This window comes from Montipora capricornis, chromosome 13 (genome assembly GCF_036669925.1).
Source record: "Montipora capricornis isolate CH-2021 chromosome 13, ASM3666992v2, whole genome shotgun sequence".
In the NCBI taxonomy this organism is placed as follows: Eukaryota; Metazoa; Cnidaria; class Anthozoa; order Scleractinia; family Acroporidae; genus Montipora; species Montipora capricornis.
This window is the reverse complement of record NC_090895.1, coordinates 43,024,417-43,042,039: the sequence shown is the minus strand read 5'-3', so window position 1 is coordinate 43,042,039 and position 17,623 is coordinate 43,024,417. Positions and strand designations below refer to the sequence as shown.

The window sequence follows — 17,623 nt, the reverse complement described above, 5'->3', positions numbered from 1 at the left end:
TTTGAATGACCACATTCTCAAGACGGCTTCCGAGTGTCAGCTTATTAGCCCAGTGCAGTTCACAAGTGTCAGGCAACCATGCAAACAGACAGCCCATGCCACCCAGATATGCGGCATGTTTTATTAAGCAGCTATCTCTCGCGCATTGTTTGAGTTGAAAACATGCGAAGGTATTTTTTACGTCTTTGTCTAATGAACATTTAAAATATGCTGAAAGGACTGTTTTTTTTTTTTGTTTTATGAATCGTGTTTTTTGAAGACCTCTCGTGTGGAGAAAGACCAAGAGGACTTTTAATAGTGTAGACGTAGTTTTGAAGAAACATCTCATGATTTAAATCATGAGAAGCTTGCTAATCAAAGAAGTTGGTTTAAAAGGGAGAAGAATCACAATTATCGGGTGGTAAAAAAGAAGGGAAAGGATAGACTTTATGGACGCGTGCACTTACAAAGGAAACACAAGGCGAATCGAATAGCTTTCTAAGGTCACAAGCGGAGCAAGTGATATCAGATGTCCGCTATCTCATGAAATGTAAAACAAAAACAGTATTCACGTCGGTGACCTTCAAAAGATTGCACCAAAAAGAATCCCTTTGTTGTCATTTGGTGTCACTCCCTCTTGATAGCTTGCAGCTTTTGTATTTATTTTCCCAAGGAAAGGGAAAATATCAAGAAGTCAGCGAGAAGATTTTTCCTTCGAATAAAGCTTTTCTAGAAAATAGTATAAACAAAAGGCAAACAAAAACTAAGAAAAATTGTTAAAATTCCTCTGTTTTCAAGGTGTCGCAGACTTTGCCTCTATCATTGAGATAAAAAGTAACCTTTAACAGAAGTAAGATATTTGTGTGAGCTTTTTACTTGTCTCCTCCATAATTTGGCATTCTTGTTTTGAATACACCTCGAATTGATGACGGTATAAACCCGATTAAATTTTGCAGTGTAAAAGTATTAAAGCGGCCTGTTGAGAAATCCTAAGCGAGACGAGAAGTAGCGTCAAAATTCTGACTGTGTTTTAAGGAAGGCGAAATTCGAAGGAAAGTGATAGGTACAAAACAGTTCATTTCGGGGTCTTTGGTTGGTGTCGTCAAGAGGTTGGAACGGAAATGGTAAACATTGTATAGATTGTCTAACACTTTTTTTCAGTATGGAGGAAATAGGAGGAACGGAACGCGGCCGATGTGCAAGGTGTTCAAATTGACCATGTTCCATTGATGATTCCCAGACCCGTCTGATTACTTCCGAACGATCATGACTAAAACACCACACGAGTACATACGGGTAACATACGAGTAACATACGAGTAACATACGGAACATACGGATACATACGAATACATACGACTGACATACGACTAACATACGACTAACATACGGATACATACGACTAACATACGGATACATACGAATACATACGAGTAATACGAATGTTTTTCTCATAAAGGAAGCTCTAATTATAAGCCTTGCAAGCATTTTTCACGTCAGCAAACACGTACCCGGCTCAGTTTGAGGGGGGGTGGGGGGGGGGGGGGGGGTGGGTGTTGATAGACCCTGCAAGGCTTTCGTTAAATTTAGTCACAGTAAAATAAATTCACATGGAGTGCAAAACCCTTAAGGCAGCGAAAGACGAGATACCAACCTCCTCAACTTGTGGCGCAACATTGTTTCGTTGCAAGTTCTGGTCGATGTTTCGCGTTTTTCACTTTGCGTGATCAACTTGACCCACAAGAAAAACATTTGTTGCGGGTTGAAGAAATGCAGGGCGCTGAGTGGTTGCTTTGCTAGTACAAGAGCACATTTGTTGCGCGACAAGTTGTGAGCTTGATGAAAAACGAGCAACAAAGCCAAAATTTGTTGCTCAGAGTAGATCCGCGCTCTACTTTTCGCAACAACTTTCTTCAACCCGCAACAAATGTTTTTGTTGTGCGACAAGTTGATCATGCAAGGTGAAAAACGGGAGAAATCGACCCAAACTTGCAACGAAATAATGTTGCGCGCCAAGTTAAGGGTTTTTGTGTCTCGTATTTCGCCGCCTTTAGCTTGCGCAACAAGATGACAATACATTTTGCATGTTGCTCTCGTAGTTGATTATAACTGTCAGGCCAGTTTACATTTAAGACACGTAAGGAAGTCAGAGCAGGTCTGTCATAATTTTTTACCCCATTTAAGCTTTCTGGCTTGATTTTGCACTGATTTTTTGCACTGATTTATCATAGGCAACTTAAGCTGAAATAGTGAAATCAAGATGGCGGATCTGATGACGTCATACGACATCAGCGACATCCAAAATATATTGTCATCTTGTAGCGCAAGCTAAGGGTTTTGCACTCCATGTGAATTTATTTTACTGTGACTAAATTTAACGAAAGCCATGGGGGGTCGATCAACATCCCCTCCCTCCCACCTCAAACTGAGCCGGGTACGTGTTTGCTGACATGAAAAATGCCTGCAAGGCTTATAATTAGAGCTTCCTTTATGAGAAAAACATTCATATTACTCGTATGTATTCGTATGTATTGGTATGTTAGTCGTATGTATCCGTATGTTACTCGTATGTTACTCGTATGTTAGTCGTATGTATTCGTATGTATCCGTATGTTCCGTATGTTACTCGTATGTTACTCGTATGTTACCCGTATGTACTCGTGTGGTGTTTTAGTCATGATCCTTCCGAACCGATGCCCCGTTCTTCAAAGAATGCCGCAACAAAAACACGTCGGTGGCCGGATATTCTGCACTTACTCCAATCCCTCGAGATATCCTAGGATGTTCCAGATTTTTATTTCTGTGACTCGGTCCTATTCCCTGTCGTTTTCAACAACAGAATCTGGGTTTTTTATATGAAGCTCTGGCAGCAACAAGGACAGACGGCAACTGTGGTTGGACAGCTACGAATCAGTGGTTTTAAGCAAAACAAAGGCTTCTACTCGCTTTTCACGTGCGTTTTACAGGTTAGTACATTCTTTGTCGTCATCACACGACGTGAAATGCAGGGACTTAAAGATTTACGACGCGATCGTCATCGCGAATGCCACAAAATAGCAATATCCAGGTTTAATAGAGGGAAAAATCGCGGCTTCACGTGCAGCACGCGTTTTAGCTCATATTTCTGCGGTAATCTGTGCAACAACGACGTGAAATCAACAAATTTGAGGTTTTGACGACAATTCGCGCGTGCAAACTGAATCCCCTCGTAACCAATTTATTTTTAAGGATAATTCGCCCACATTTGTACGACGCGAACGAGGTAGACTTTTGTAAGTCCTCAATAACTGCATTTAAGCGCTGTGGAGGACTTGAGAGCGCCTAAGTCATCTGTGCAGTTGCTGAATTAAATTATTAGTAATCTTAACTTTGACAGTGTGAATTTCGGTATCTTTTTCCGATCACTGTTCAAGCTCGCTCGAGAAGTTGCTGCCGCCGCCGCCGACCACAGTATCTTGAAATCGAAAGTTCACTCGTCGTTCACCAACTTCATCATCGATTCTTGGTCAAAATTTTTGACCGTCATTGTCCATGGAGTAATTATACATTTAAATTAGTGCCAATAAGTTGGAAGGATTTGAAGGTGGAGGCAATACCTCTCGCTTTGTTATTTTCGGGGTTTTTTACCTGAGACCATGACCAACTCGCACCGGTATGAACTTGTACCGGTATGACATTTTTGCAACCCTTTACTTGAAACCGGGACAAAATGATAAAAAACCCCGCAAAAAATTGCAGAAAACTCCCTCGAGACTTGTGAAACTAAGAAAATAACGAACTCCATCTCTTATCCACAGTTATTAGGCCTAGGCACTGATTTCAAACTGGTTAGCTTTCAGTTATAGTAGTTCTTATCAACAGTTATTACGGCTCAAGTAACTTCGCTAAATTATGAATAAATTACAACGGAATAGCTGCGTAGACGCGTACCTTCCAGAGAACTTGAGTGAATTATGAATAAATTAAAACGGAGAAGTTGCGTAGACGTGTAGCCACCTTCCAGAGAACTTGAGTGAATATTATGAATTAATGAGAACTCGAGTAACCGCGTAGACACGTTACCGGCTGCACCGTGTAGCTAGAGATGCGGAGTATTCTGCAATTGCTTTATCTTTTGTCTAATAAACATATCGCTGACCTGGTCTGAGATTTGTTGTCGTTTACATGAGAACGGTACGTTTACTCAGACCGGTATGACAGTCATAAGATGCCCACATGGCGCATGATCTGCGTTATTTCTTGAAGAGATCGCCGCATGTTTTTTTTTGACTCACGGAAACTTTCTCGACTTCTTTTTCAAGTGATTCTGTCTTGGAGATTAGATGATCCGGTCGAATGGGTTCGATGGTTCAATGATTACCTCGTTTGAAAGGAAGGCATTTTGTTATTCGACATCAGGTCAACCTTCCATGTATCAACAGCTTGCTTTCAGTGGGATGAAAGCCAACGACGGCACTGACGACAGGAGTAGCGTTGAGCGACCAAGCTGCATTTACGGTAAGGACGCGGTGAATGTTTTAAGGAAGACTACGTTCTTTGTTATTTCTTATTTTGTAATTTGTGTGTAGGGGACGATAAGCCGCAAACTGGTTTAATGCACAAGAATTCCATAAAGATGCAGGTCTTCACATTTAGAAACTTCTAAGGCATTCTAGAACTGTTCTAGTTAGAAGAGCTCTATAGTGATTATATGTGAAGTATAGAATGGTCAAAGTCATGACATTAGTAAGTTCTATAGCATTCTGTAACTGCTCTAGTTTGAAAAGCTCTATAGAAAGTTCTAGTGTATCATTCTAGAACCGCTCTAGTAAAATGGTCGTTTGTGCAAACTTCTAAAGTTCTGATTTAAGTACTAGAGTTCCAGTTCTAGAGTTCTAAGTTGTAGAATTCTCAATTGTTATATGTTACCCTCTGTGGGCTCTAGAATGTCTGGAATGTCTAGAGTTCTAGAATAGCCAGACTCATCAAGTGAGTTCCAGAACTCACACTAGGCTTGGTTGATTTCACTGATTACCATTCACTCGTTTAAATACTAAGCACTCATTTAAGCAAAAACAAATACCCATGAATACCATGTCCTTAAGTGAGCTAAAACGTTTTCCCAAACGAATTAAAAATGGACATGAAAACTTGACCAAACCGGGTATCGCTCTTTAGGTTTCACTGTGCGGCTCGGTTAACTACACTTTTCACGAGATTGTGTGAAGAAGAAAGCACTCGTTTACTGATTAAGTCTAAGCGCTCCTTTCAGTTATTAGGCCTAAGCTTTCTCGCAAAAGTTTAGCTTTCATTTTGCGGTTCGGTCAACTGCACTTTTCACAAGATCGTGTGAAGAAGAAAGCACTCGTTCACTGAATTAGCCTAAGCGCTCGTTTCAGTGATTAGGCCTAAGCACTCTCGTAAAATTTTAGCTTTCATTTTGCGATTCGCTCAACTAGTACACTTTTCATGAGATCATGTGAAGAAGAAAGCACTAGTTTACTGATTAAGCCTAAGCGCGCTTTTCCGTGATTAGGCCTAAGCACTCGTAACCGTTTTAGCTTTCATTTTGCGGTTTGGTCAACTGCTCTTTTCACGAGATCGTGTGGAGAAAAAAGCACTAGTTTACTGATTAAGCCTAAGCGCTCGTTTCAGTGATTAGGCCTAAGCATTCTCGTAAAAATTTTAGCTTTCATTTCGCGGTTCGGTTTTAGGGCTTTTAGAACCCCCGAAGGGATTGTTTTATATTTGAGAAGATAAGACGTTTAAAGATTTTAGAGGCCTCAAAGGGATCTTTTGATATTCTAGAAAATTAGAGATTTTAGAATCCCCAAAAGAACTTACATATTCCAGAGCTTTAGAAATTTTAGACTCACAACATGGACCATAGATATCCTAGAACTTTAGAATTTTTAGATATTTTAGAACCCCTCTTCCGTTCTAGCATTCTACATCGCGTATTGATTTTAGAGGTTCTTGAACCTTTTAGCTACAGATTTCTAGACTTCCGAGACATACCCTCAGTGTTTTTGAAATAACTCTTAACTCTGTTCAGTTTTTGTTTTCAACAACGTACAAAACAAATTATTCAGGTGGCGAAAGATTGATCATTTGATTTTTGAACTTTAGAACGTTTAGATCAGCCCAAAAAGGGTCGTTTGATATTCCACAACTTTAGAGATTTTGTTGTTGCCAGATAACACTACAGGCATGTTTCTTTGTTTTAAATAATCTTTTATTGCACATTTGCATTTAACGATCCTTCGCTTATATGCGATATGTGGATAAATAAAGTAACTTATTTGCTTTACTTATCGGTTCTTACTTGTTGCCAGTTACAGCCCACCTGCGAACTGATTTGTCCGAAAGACAAGATTCCTCGATTAACAACAACAACAAATAATAAGGGACTCATTATTTAAACCAATGTCAGTTTTGCACGAGATTTAAAGAAACACAAAAACGAAATTTGATTTCTGACATTCAAGTAAGGTTTTCAAGGAAGATGCATTGAACACCATATTCCAGTTCGGGCTTGATTCATTTTTTACTATAATGCAGTTGAATGATGGATTTAGTTGCTAAAGAATTCGGTCGGGAGTAAGCAACTTTAAGAGAGATGTCTTTCAAAGTGAATTCATGAATCATTGCTGTTGCAAGGATAGCACAAGCAATGCCATTTCACAACATAGCCTAAGAAACAGTTTTTTAAAATCTTCTAACACCTTTTGCTAGGTTTGGTAAGGTTAGCTGTTAAACGTTTAGAAGCTGATCACCCCATGATCTTGACTCCTGTTCATCTATTCTTGTTGCTCATTTGTTTTTCACTTGATTATTTGATCGTGATTGCTGACCGGAAGTGACTTAATTACTGGAAGCGACATTCTTTCCGGAATTTTGCCGCATAGTTTCTATGCACGGAAGCATCCATATTCTGTGTACAATCAACAAGCTCAATATTGTGGAATGAGGTCCTCGTCTATGCAGATGATAGCACCTCAGTTTGCTCCTAAAATAAAAAGCAATGACCACGAAACCAAAGACTTAACTTCTTGAAGCCATCGTGTTTTTAGAATTTCCCGCCAATTCGATTTCATGACGTTCGTGACCTGGAGCGCGAGTCTTGACACGTCAACTTGAGTCATTTCAGCCAGTGTAAACAGCAGACGAATGTACCAAGGTCAATTAACTTGTAAACTCAGTAACTCTTAATCTAGGGAAAAGCTCAAAATAATGTAAACGCAGCATTAATTACTGAAGAATCCACTGAACCCATGGAAAATCCCTTGGCGCAAAGTGACAGAGATCGGAAATGGTAGATCACCTTCTAGGTTTTATCACAAAACTTCGGTGATTCAATTATTTAATCTTGTGATGAACGTGTTCTCTTCAAGCAAGGCTAGAGAGAAAAACCTTGCGAAATTAATTAAGTGAAGTGAATACTAAGAAAATCTAAAACGTTCATCTTCAAGTGTGGCTTAATGCGTCTAGCAAACGGGAACGTATCATGATTTTGGGACTTATCCGTTTAGTTCTGTTGACAGCAATCAAGTGATTCCCAAAACATTCGTTGTCACCGGAAACCTGGTGTATGTAGGGTAGAAGGGTTGGCAATCTGCGAGTCATGCGAGCCATGCAAATTTTGCTAAGCACTCATTTCAAATAGCGCTGTTAAACAGTTAGTCAATAACTGTGTGACACGCATTGATTCGCATGGTTGGCATGTTGACTCGCATGGCTGGCCTCGTTGACTTGCATGGCTCGCTGGCTTGCCCATTGTCCTTACTCTGTTGCTTTTATAAAATATTTCTCAAAACTAATTCGACAAATGAAGGGAAATGCTGGTCACCTGTAATGCCACTTGGCTTTTACACCCACTCAAATCACATTCTGTTAAAAGGGAGAGTATCACGGTATTGATCATGTCATCATCTATGATCCAATCGGAAGCAATGCAATAAGCCGTGCGGGAAATTTACAACTACATTTCGATCATTAAACAATCACAAATGAGCTAAGGGCTGAGCCGATTTTCACGTGTACGTATAAATTTCCCGTGCGAATTGTAACGTCGCTTCCCATTTGCTTCTAAACGGTGACATTCGCTACGGCTAAAACATGTGCAATACCGTACTTCGTAATGACCAGCTCCCAACGTCAGTGGCTTCATAGCTCAGTTGGTTAGAGCGTCGCACCGGAATCGCGAGGTCCGGGTTCAAACCCCGTTGAAGTCCTGAATTTTTCAGGCTTCTCTACGCAATTGCAAAAATTACTCTCGTAACTGCGAAGATCATAGCTTCACTTGATTTCATATCCGCAGTTCACATACGATTCATTTCATATACCATTTCATCATTGATTCATTCCTCACGGGACCATTAGAACCCACAAATAAATGACCAGCTCCCAACGTCAGTGGCTTCATAACTCAGTTGGTTAGAGCGTTGCACCGGAATCGCGAGGTCACGGGTTCAAACCCCGTTGAAGTCCTGAATTTTTCAGGCTTCTCTACGCAATTGCAAAAATTGCGCTCATAACTGCGAAGATCATAGCTTCTCTTGATTTCATATCCGCAGTTCATATATGATACATTTCATATACCATTTCATCACCGTAATACTCTCCCTCAAATACTGACGTCAAAGTGCATATATATCACAATTTAAATACACGAAAGTATTCGTAATGACGTAATGGGAAGAATACATTCGCTTCCGTCCGCCTAGTATCAAAAATCAAGTGTGGGCAAAACCTGACTCACCACCGTAAAATCCTGTCGAAATAGGAGAGTAAAACTATTACGTCTCACACCAAATCCTAACTATCGAAGTGACTAGTGTCTCCGTTGCATCATTTGAAAGTCCCACGCAAGAAAGGGATCAACTTTTTATGACCCTTATGTATCCTCCGCTGCACCGTCTCGCTGTGTTATGTCCAATCTGCTCGGATGTTCGGACTAAACCAAAAGTTCGCAATAGTAGCAAGTATTATAAATACTGTAAGAAACAGACAACTTTTTTAAAAGACATGTTTCGGCATGCTTATGCCATCATCAGTTTAATGAGTTATTAAGTGTGAACAGCTATAAAGTCTACGGGTAGATGAAAAAATTATTACAACATGACGTAATACAAAAGCAGGTACTATTTACAGTGTGACAGCAAACATCAAGGTGTAAACTAAAACGTGAGAAAAGTGTTGTAATGCTACAATTGTTTGTTAAGTTCCGGTTTGATCTTATTTACATAAAAACCTTCTTTGAGTTTTAAATAAATTGAATTAAATAAATTGGCAGAATCCAGAATACTAAAGCACGAAGGGGAGTATTTGTTCTTAACATACAGGAGACGTGTTAAAAAGCTTAAAAATATGTGAGTTTTTATCGCTTTCCGTGTGTTCCTTTATGCTGGTAGCAAAGTGGCGATTTTATAACTATTCACACTTAAGAACTCATTTTAACTGATGATGGTATAAGCATGCCGAAACATGTCTTTTAAAAAAGTTGTCTGTTTCTTACAGTATAAACCAAAAGTCACGTAACACTACACGTGAAAGCGGGCGCTCAAAATTTGAATTTACAAGAAAAGAGAAATAAAAAATGACAAACCGTTCGCTCTGTCATGACATTTCATCGGGTCATTTTTATCCCGGTTACTGGGATGATTTGTTTATAAGACTGATCGAGATCCAGAAAAAACGGTTTAATTTTTGCGCCCGCGTTTTGTGTTTAGTTCTACTCGAATTTGCGGCGGGTCTGAAACACAGATCACATTCCACAAGTCACTCGTTGCAGATCATTGTTTTACCTTTTGGAAAGTAACCCTAACCCTAACCCTCAGTTTGGTTAACCAACGGCCCAAGGTTAGTTTTTAGACCTAGGGTTAGCCAAATTGAGGGTTTTAGGTTGCTTCAATGACCTGCAACGAGTGAGCTGTCGAATGTGACCTTTGTTTTAGACCCGCCTTCAAATTTGTCACATGATATCATCTCCGGACACGATGACCGGCCAAATTCATTTTAGCTCGGTCACGTACCGTTTCTGGCCTGTCAAATTATATAAAATAAATAACTCTTAAAACAGGGGCCCATGAACCCAAACTGGCGTTATATATTTCCAAAAAAGTTGTTGCTTAGGGCTCATAGGACTTAAAGGCAGTCATTGTCAACAACGGTTCTTGTTGCAATTCACCCAGGATTTCAGATCAAAGTTCCGCAAATGACAATACACAGCGACTTGCTACAACTGAACAACATGGAAATTTTAATTTATTTCATTTTCAAAACGATCAAATGTGACCGGTCAATATGATCAATATGACCGGCAAGACGAAAGGTTGACCGGTCAACTCCCAAATCAGTTCGGACATTGTCCGTTGACCGGCCGTTATTTCGAGCCCTGGATATGTTCGCCAACGAGTTCTGATGCGTTGTGAAATATCCGTAATTGTCAGTATTCAGTGAAGAGGTAAGGATATGTTGACCCAAACATCAAAAAACAGTCATATGCTGAACCAATAACCTAGAGTTAATTTTGCCAGGCTTTCCTTTCGTTACTGCCAAAGTAGCGCTGTTAACTGCCATGCAATGATTTTCAATCTCTGCATTTAAAAAATCGTTTTTCACATTAAGTCTCCAGCACTAATATTGTACACCTCGTGAAAAATACTCCAAACGTCCAATTTATTGTCCTAGCGCGGCCCCCTCTTGTGACAGGAGAGTGCAGCATTTCAGTTCAGGGTCCGGAAGTGACGTAATGTATATGACGTCGGGGGTCGTATGGCATGGATAGTCGCGGACAAATTGCACAGAACTCCTTTTCGGATAGAAAAGATACACGGATATTCTTTCTCATGACAAAATACGGCAAATAAAAGCTATGATGAGGCGATTAACTGAAGCTAATCTGCCGAGTCTCCAAGGTTTTGTTTTCGCGTGTTGCGTTGAAAAAGACTATTGTTCTTGTGTACATGCTCTTGTTGTTAGGAGTCGTGCTGACCTCCAGAACGTGGGAGAGAAACGACTTTAGGAAGTACGTCCGCGTTCGTAGCCTACACATATTCGTGCTTTAGAAATTCATTCCTATGTAATTAAGGGCAAAATGTGTCAAATATTGCTGTTTTTTTAAATTACCCTTTGTGCTCTCAAGTTCTAATTTAAATCGAAGAAGACTTAAAAAGCATGCTTGCGTGACAACATTACCATAATATTTCTAGAAAGTTTTCTTGCGTTAGTTTGACCGGCTAGTCGATATTTCAAAGTATATCAGAATTTGTTTTTGCAGATTTCGTTGAATACACATTCGGCAAATTTAGACAACGATATATTCCATGTATTGTGTACTTTAGTGTTGATTTTCGATACAATATTCCGCTCAAATATAGTCACGAATATTACAATTGGTTGAATCACGACGCTGCTAAAAGTTAGTCAGTGATATTACAATGAATGAATCGCTTTTGGTTTCTTTTCCATTCTTCTCTCGGCTCGATGATGTTAAAATGATTGCGTTGTCATGGGGTTTTTCTTTGCTTCATGACTCAGCTGAAATGATGCGTGGTTATATTAGTTTACGTCACACGTGACTCAGCAAAAATACATACGTGCAATAAAAGTGAAATGCTTACGTTTAAATTTCGTGACTGAGCTAAATCAGAACCAGTGTAAATGTTTTGATTTGCGTGAGAGCTTTTTTTAGAACCTACAGAGCTATATAATATACAACGATCTTCTGGCAAAGAGCGAGATCTCCGTATAAAGCCACAGACAAAGTGGACCGATTATTTCCATTTGAAAGATAGTTCTTGAATGCAGATGCCGGGAAATTAAGCAGTAAGTGAAGTGATAGCGCTCAAAAGCACACGGTATAAAACTGAAAAATCATTTGAAGAAGGGTTTTATGAACGTAAAAGTGCAGGGAGAATTAGACCTTTTAAAATGGTTATGTTTGTTTTAATTTCAAGGTTGAAACCTGTGTTTTTTAGTTTACTATCGTTTCAATGTTTCTACAAGGCCTGGGAGAACTCGCCACTTCCGAGCGAAGGAAAAAAAAATTGGCACACAGGGTATATTTCTAGCAAGGATTACGTCGGAGAAACGCAAAGAAAATTTACAACTAGAAAAGGCGAGCATCAAAAGGCCGTCGCACTGCTACAAAAAGAAAAATCAGCACTTGCGGACCAAAGACAGCACTGGCGACAAAGGAAAATTCTTGAGGCTTGGGAAATAAACTGTGCTTAAGACCCCCTCAACCGAGACGATGGAGCACTACTCCCCAAGGAGTATTTGCATTTGACTATTGCAGAAAAGAAAAATGACACTAACTTTAGAATTTTTAATTAGCGTTTTAGTTTATATCTTAGCTTTCGTGTAAATTTTATCTTTCACTTTCCCTGATGAAGGTTGTTGAATACAACCGAAACGTCGGAAAACGTTTTTATTGTACATAATTTATATTTCAAACACCAGAGTAACATATATTTATATTTTTTATTTGCCAATGGATCCACCTGGTGACAAACCCAGTTTTAAAAGGGTATATTTCTGTTTGGTGTTTTGTAAATTCATTTCAAGGCATTATCATTGTAACTGTGTTTCAGTGTATAGCAGGTTTCCGCGTCTGATTTTATGGTCCTAATGTAACGTTAGCTCTTTTGGTTCTTTTCGGTTGCAGGATCAGCGCGAAGTTCGCCGATGGTCGGAGAAAATAATTTTATTATGGAAGTTCCTACTGTGGAAAGTATCTTTTCCTTGCCGCAAAGTTTGTTTGAACGCGTTTTGGCTTCTAAACAAAACGTTCCAAGTAGAGGCAATCATCTATCGACTAGCACAACTGGATCTGCTGTACAGCAGACCATCCCTGCTCGTACACAGCGTCTCCGTCATTTCGATGAATACGTCACTGACTTGAGCAGAAATGAAGCGAAGCGGCCTCGTCTGTTACATAGCGAGAGCTCATTAGACCAGAAAATGTACCTGGAAAGGAACCAACGAGAGCAGTTTGAGTCAGAGAATATTAGACAGACACTAAATGATACAAGAGATAAATTTTCGAAGCCTGTTGAACTAAAAGCGCGGGGACATTTACCAAGTCATCTTGAAAATTATGTTGGCGGATCCTTTGGGATTTTACAAGGTCAATCTTCAAGGGCTCTTTTGAAGCTAAGACGTCATAAAGCAGGCAAATCCCGTGTGTATGACCAAACGGCCTTACCTCAACGTGCTCTGCATGTGCCTGGAGTCTGCATCGTTCCAAGTGATGCAAAGGAAGGCTGTAATTGGTACACAACCATTTCGTCGGCTGGCTTGGCTTTAAACCACAAAACTCTTCCCAAACTTGTTGCTGTTCATTCTGTGATGAAGAATTCTACGACTCTGACAAATGCCACTCGTCCTCTTGTTGATGCGGAAGATTTATCCAACAAAGAACGTGGTATCACTAGTACTGCGCCTTCTGCTTCTGAGCTGTGCAAGGAATCGCGATGTGAGAACTCCAATGCGAATGCTGAAGTTCGCCAAATCACAGTGAGTTCTCCATTGTTAAACAATATCTCTTTAGAAGATCTCTTGCCACAAAACAGGGATGGCTCAGTAGTCTTGACGAAACATATTTCTAGAAAACGTCGTCTATCAGAGAGAACATCATCTGGGGAAGAAATCACGCAGAAATGTGACTCCCCCTTAAACGACAATGTACAGACTATGAATAGCTGTAAGCATGATGATGATTCGGGACAAAAAGGTAACCTTCGTGGTATTGACCATCAGCGATTTGTTGGTCATCTCAGAAGCGATGATCATGCGAATAATTCTGCTTTTGCTGAGAAAGTCAATTGCTCTGAACTCATAGATCAGCCTGGACCTATTTTTCCACCAGAACAAGAACAAGAACAAGAAAAGTATCCGGGTCCCATGGAGCAAGATGGCAGCCAAACTCCCTGCATTTCAGTGGCTGACAAATCTAAAACGACCAAGAGAGACGAAGATGCAAATCAACAAGATGAGGAACGGCTTCCCAATTCAATCAAACTCACAAAGAGTAAGACAGTATCAGAAATCAGCCAAAAGATTGTCGAAACAAGGGAGAGGGTGAAGAACGAGACCATAGAATGGAAAAAAACTTTTTTATTTAAATTAGAGAGACATTTAGTTAAAAAATTGAGACGAGCTGAGTATTTATCTGGAGAGAAAACCGAAATCGAGGACTTGCAACAAGATGACTCGGAACACGCCCCTAAGGGAAAGAAAAGAAAAGGTGAAGGAAGTGGAAGAAGACTTAGCCGACAGGAAAGCGTGAGTGGTGACGGAATTTATGACAGTCACGGTCGGAAAAAAGGAGAAAGCCCGAATAGCGTGACTGAGAGCGTGATGGACGGCAATGATGACAGTGAGGGTGGGGCAGGATCCCATGATACGCGGAGATCAACCACCAAGCAAGAAAGCGTGACTGAGATCTTAACGAGTAACGTTGGTAACGCAACTTCAAGTAACAAGGAGAAGAAAGGCAAGAGTAGCTCGAAAGGCATAGATGCAAGCGTGACGGATATCGATAATGTTGACAAACATGGTTTTTTCCTACCTGAGCAAGTCCAAGAGATGGAATCGCGCGTTGAAAAAACGGAACATTTACAAAACGAAACGGTAGGAAAATGCGTAGCTAGCCAGGATGTTGAAATCTCCTGTGAACAGACTGAAAACGCCTTGAATCTTAAGGTTATAGAGAACAAAGGCCAAGCCAGTGATGGGTTCACAAATGATTTCCAGGTACACAAGAAAGCTGAAATGCTTCTTAATACAAATAAAAGTACCCATATAGAGGATTGCGTGACAAGTGACGACTTATGTGAAGTTATCACTGCGGAAACGAAAAACACTTTGGATGAGAATGGACCTAAACTCGCCGAATTACATGATATCGAGAAAGAGAAGCATGAGCTTGACGAAAGAGTAACAAAATCTATGTCGCAAAATCGTGACAGACAAAACCTCGGTGTGTCGCCAGGGATTATAAACGCAAGGGAGAAATTCCAAGCAAATCAGCTTAGAGAAGGAAACGTCTTCGACATAATTTCATCTCTGGTGAAAGCTCCGCTGAATTTAAAGAAAGATATCAATAGTTTACCAGTTGCAAGTGTTCAGCCGTTAACAGTCACTACTCTACACGGTTCTACAACAGCAGAAAAAAAGTCGACTACAGAAACTGGCCACACCCTTGTCAAGAATTTGTCATCCCTAGAAAAGAAACTTACCAGCTGTAGCAAACAAACCATTGAGGCCAAGCCAAAAAGTTTAGACTGTGAGAGAAACGTTTGGTCCACTCTCAGAAAACAGGGAATTGTGTAAACATATTAATGCCGTCCGCTGTGTATTCCATAAACAATAAGCCATTTTCAAATTGTGCAAGAACGAAGAAACGAGTAGTCCCATTAAGTTTGCTAAAAAGCAACTGGAAAAACGCAAGTTACCCCTGAACCTCGACTCTGTACATGTTCTACTTTCTGGCCCCATTTGAAACGAACCTACCAGCTAGGTTTTCACATCGCATAGTGACGTAATGTGATAAAAAATGTAATCTATTAAATTATTTAACAACGATCCTGTGGGAGTCATTTTTATTTAGTTATTGTGTGTGGCTGCAGAAGGTTAGGGTGGCATAATCCTTATCGGAAAAGACCTATGCAACCTGAATAGATCATTTTCGAATTCTCATGGATGGACTGGGTCTAGCTTGAAATGGAGGCTAATGCGGGCAAATTAGTTTGCCCGCATTAGCCTCCATTTCATGCTAGACCCAGTCCAGCCGTGAGAATTCGAAAATGGTCTAATCCATCCGTCTTTCCTGTCGTGCTGGTTTAGATCCTTTACAGGCTATTTGATAAATATGGAGGCTTCTGGCGGTTCCTTCCATGTCAGTCGCGACCAAGTCTCTCCCTTAGTCGAAGGATTATTCTTAATTGTCAATTTGCTCTAAGTGAAATATTGTCGTTCATTTTGGACACTGAAAGCTTGATAGGAATCATGGGAAAGGGACATATTTCTTTTAAAAGCCGAACCCCAATGTCTGGACTCACAGGACTTGAACCTGGGAACGTTTGATTAATAACCCCTTTACTTGACCACTAGACTACCACATACTTAACTGCGAGGGTGTCTTTTTTTAATTTCAATTGTTTTCCAAGTGCACCTGTCAACGTGCAAGAAGCAAGCTTACACAGTAAAAAATGCCGGTTACCAAAGTTCAAGAGAAACTAAAATTTGGTTTTATCAACGGAGTTGATAATGTAAATTGACCACCGTGCCAAACCAAGACTCTAAAACTTCAAAAAATAATTGGTCCGCAAATTACCGACGACACTACATTGCATAGCCATAATACCGTAGTTACAATTCCAGAAAATCTTCCGCTTACTGACTCAGAGAAATCTGTTCTCACAAAGGGCCTACATTTTGTCCCTGTTACCAAACGCACCAACGAATTTTCTATTAAGCAAGATGTTGAAAAATTCCTTCGCAGTCGCCACGTTCAGTTAAAAGCCTTTTTTCATGACAAAGAGAACGATTTGGACACTTCTAACAAAGATATTTTTGAAACACTTCAAGTTCGCAAATCTAGATGGACTCCCCCAGAGGGACAATTTGCCTCTTTAGATTTTTTCACCAAAAAATGCCGTCACGACATTCACAAACTTAAATTCAATCGTAACACTAAATTTTCCAACCTTTCCTCGGAACAGTGGGCGGCGCTTAAAAATCTTGGTAAACGCAATGACATAGTTGTCAAATCGGCCGACAAAGGCGGCGCGGTAGTTGTTTGGCGGTCCGACCTTTACCAAAAAGAAGCTTTGCGGCAACTTTCGGATACCTTGTTTTATACCAAAATCCAGAAAGATCTCACTTCCAAAAATCAAAAACTTGTCAAAGACACCATTCAGAATCTCATAGTTAATCAAGAATTACCGGACACTGCCACTAATCTCATCATCAACACCCCTAGAACTTCGTGCATTTACTTCTTGCCTAAAATTCACAAACCTCACAACCTAGGTCGCCCTATCGTTTCTGCTTGTAGTTGCCCCACCGAACTCATTTCTAGCTACTTAGACAGGATTATGACGCCTATCGTCAAATCTTTGCCATCATACATTAAAGACAATACACACGCACTAAAAATTTTCCGCGATTTCAATTTCTCCGGCCAAGACAAACTTATTTTCACCATGGACATTACATCTCTGTACACAGTCATTCCCAATAGCGAAGGTCTTCAAGCACTTAAACACTTTTTCGATCAACGCATTGTCAAAGAACCAAGCTCGGAAACGCTCCTCCGCCTTGCCGAACTAGTTTTAACGCTTAATTGTTTTTCATTCGCTGGCAACTATTACAAACAAATTAATGGTGTAGCGATGGGCACAAGAATGGGACCTAGCCATGCCAATCTTTTTGTAGGATATGTTGAACACCAATTTTTTAATCAGTACAACGGCCCAAACCTGAACTCTACGGCCGATACATCGACCATTGTATCGGCGCTATTTCATCCAGCAGAGAAGAACTCGATCATTTTATAACCTCCGTCAATTCTTTTCATCCGGCTCTTAAATATACCTGGGAAATTTCGGAAACTTGATTGTCTTTCCTAGATATCAAAGTTTTTATTAGTGGCAACG

At 40.1% G+C, this 17,623-nt stretch overlaps 1 protein-coding gene across 3 annotated transcripts; it reads left to right on the top strand.

Moving 5' to 3' along the window:
• The first annotated feature begins 2,706 nt into the window (after positions 1 to 2,706).
• LOC138029369 (myosin heavy chain, clone 203-like) lies at positions 2,707 to 15,548 on the top strand. 3 transcript variants are annotated; one of them, XM_068877117.1, is made up of 3 exons: positions 2,707 to 2,944; positions 4,280 to 4,475; positions 12,628 to 15,548. In XM_068877117.1, exons 2-3 carry the CDS (start codon positions 4,301 to 4,303, stop codon positions 15,294 to 15,296), a joined length of 2,844 nt encoding a protein of 947 aa, XP_068733218.1. In that variant the 5' UTR covers positions 2,707 to 2,944; positions 4,280 to 4,300; the 3' UTR covers positions 15,297 to 15,548. The 3 variants fall into 3 exon arrangements, with proteins under 3 accessions (XP_068733218.1, XP_068733219.1, XP_068733220.1); XM_068877118.1 differs by lacking the exon at positions 2,707 to 2,944 and having other exon boundaries at positions 3,010 to 4,475; XM_068877119.1 differs by lacking the exons at positions 2,707 to 2,944; positions 4,280 to 4,475 and adding an exon at positions 11,629 to 11,786.
• The last annotated feature ends 2,075 nt before the right edge of the window (positions 15,549 to 17,623 follow it).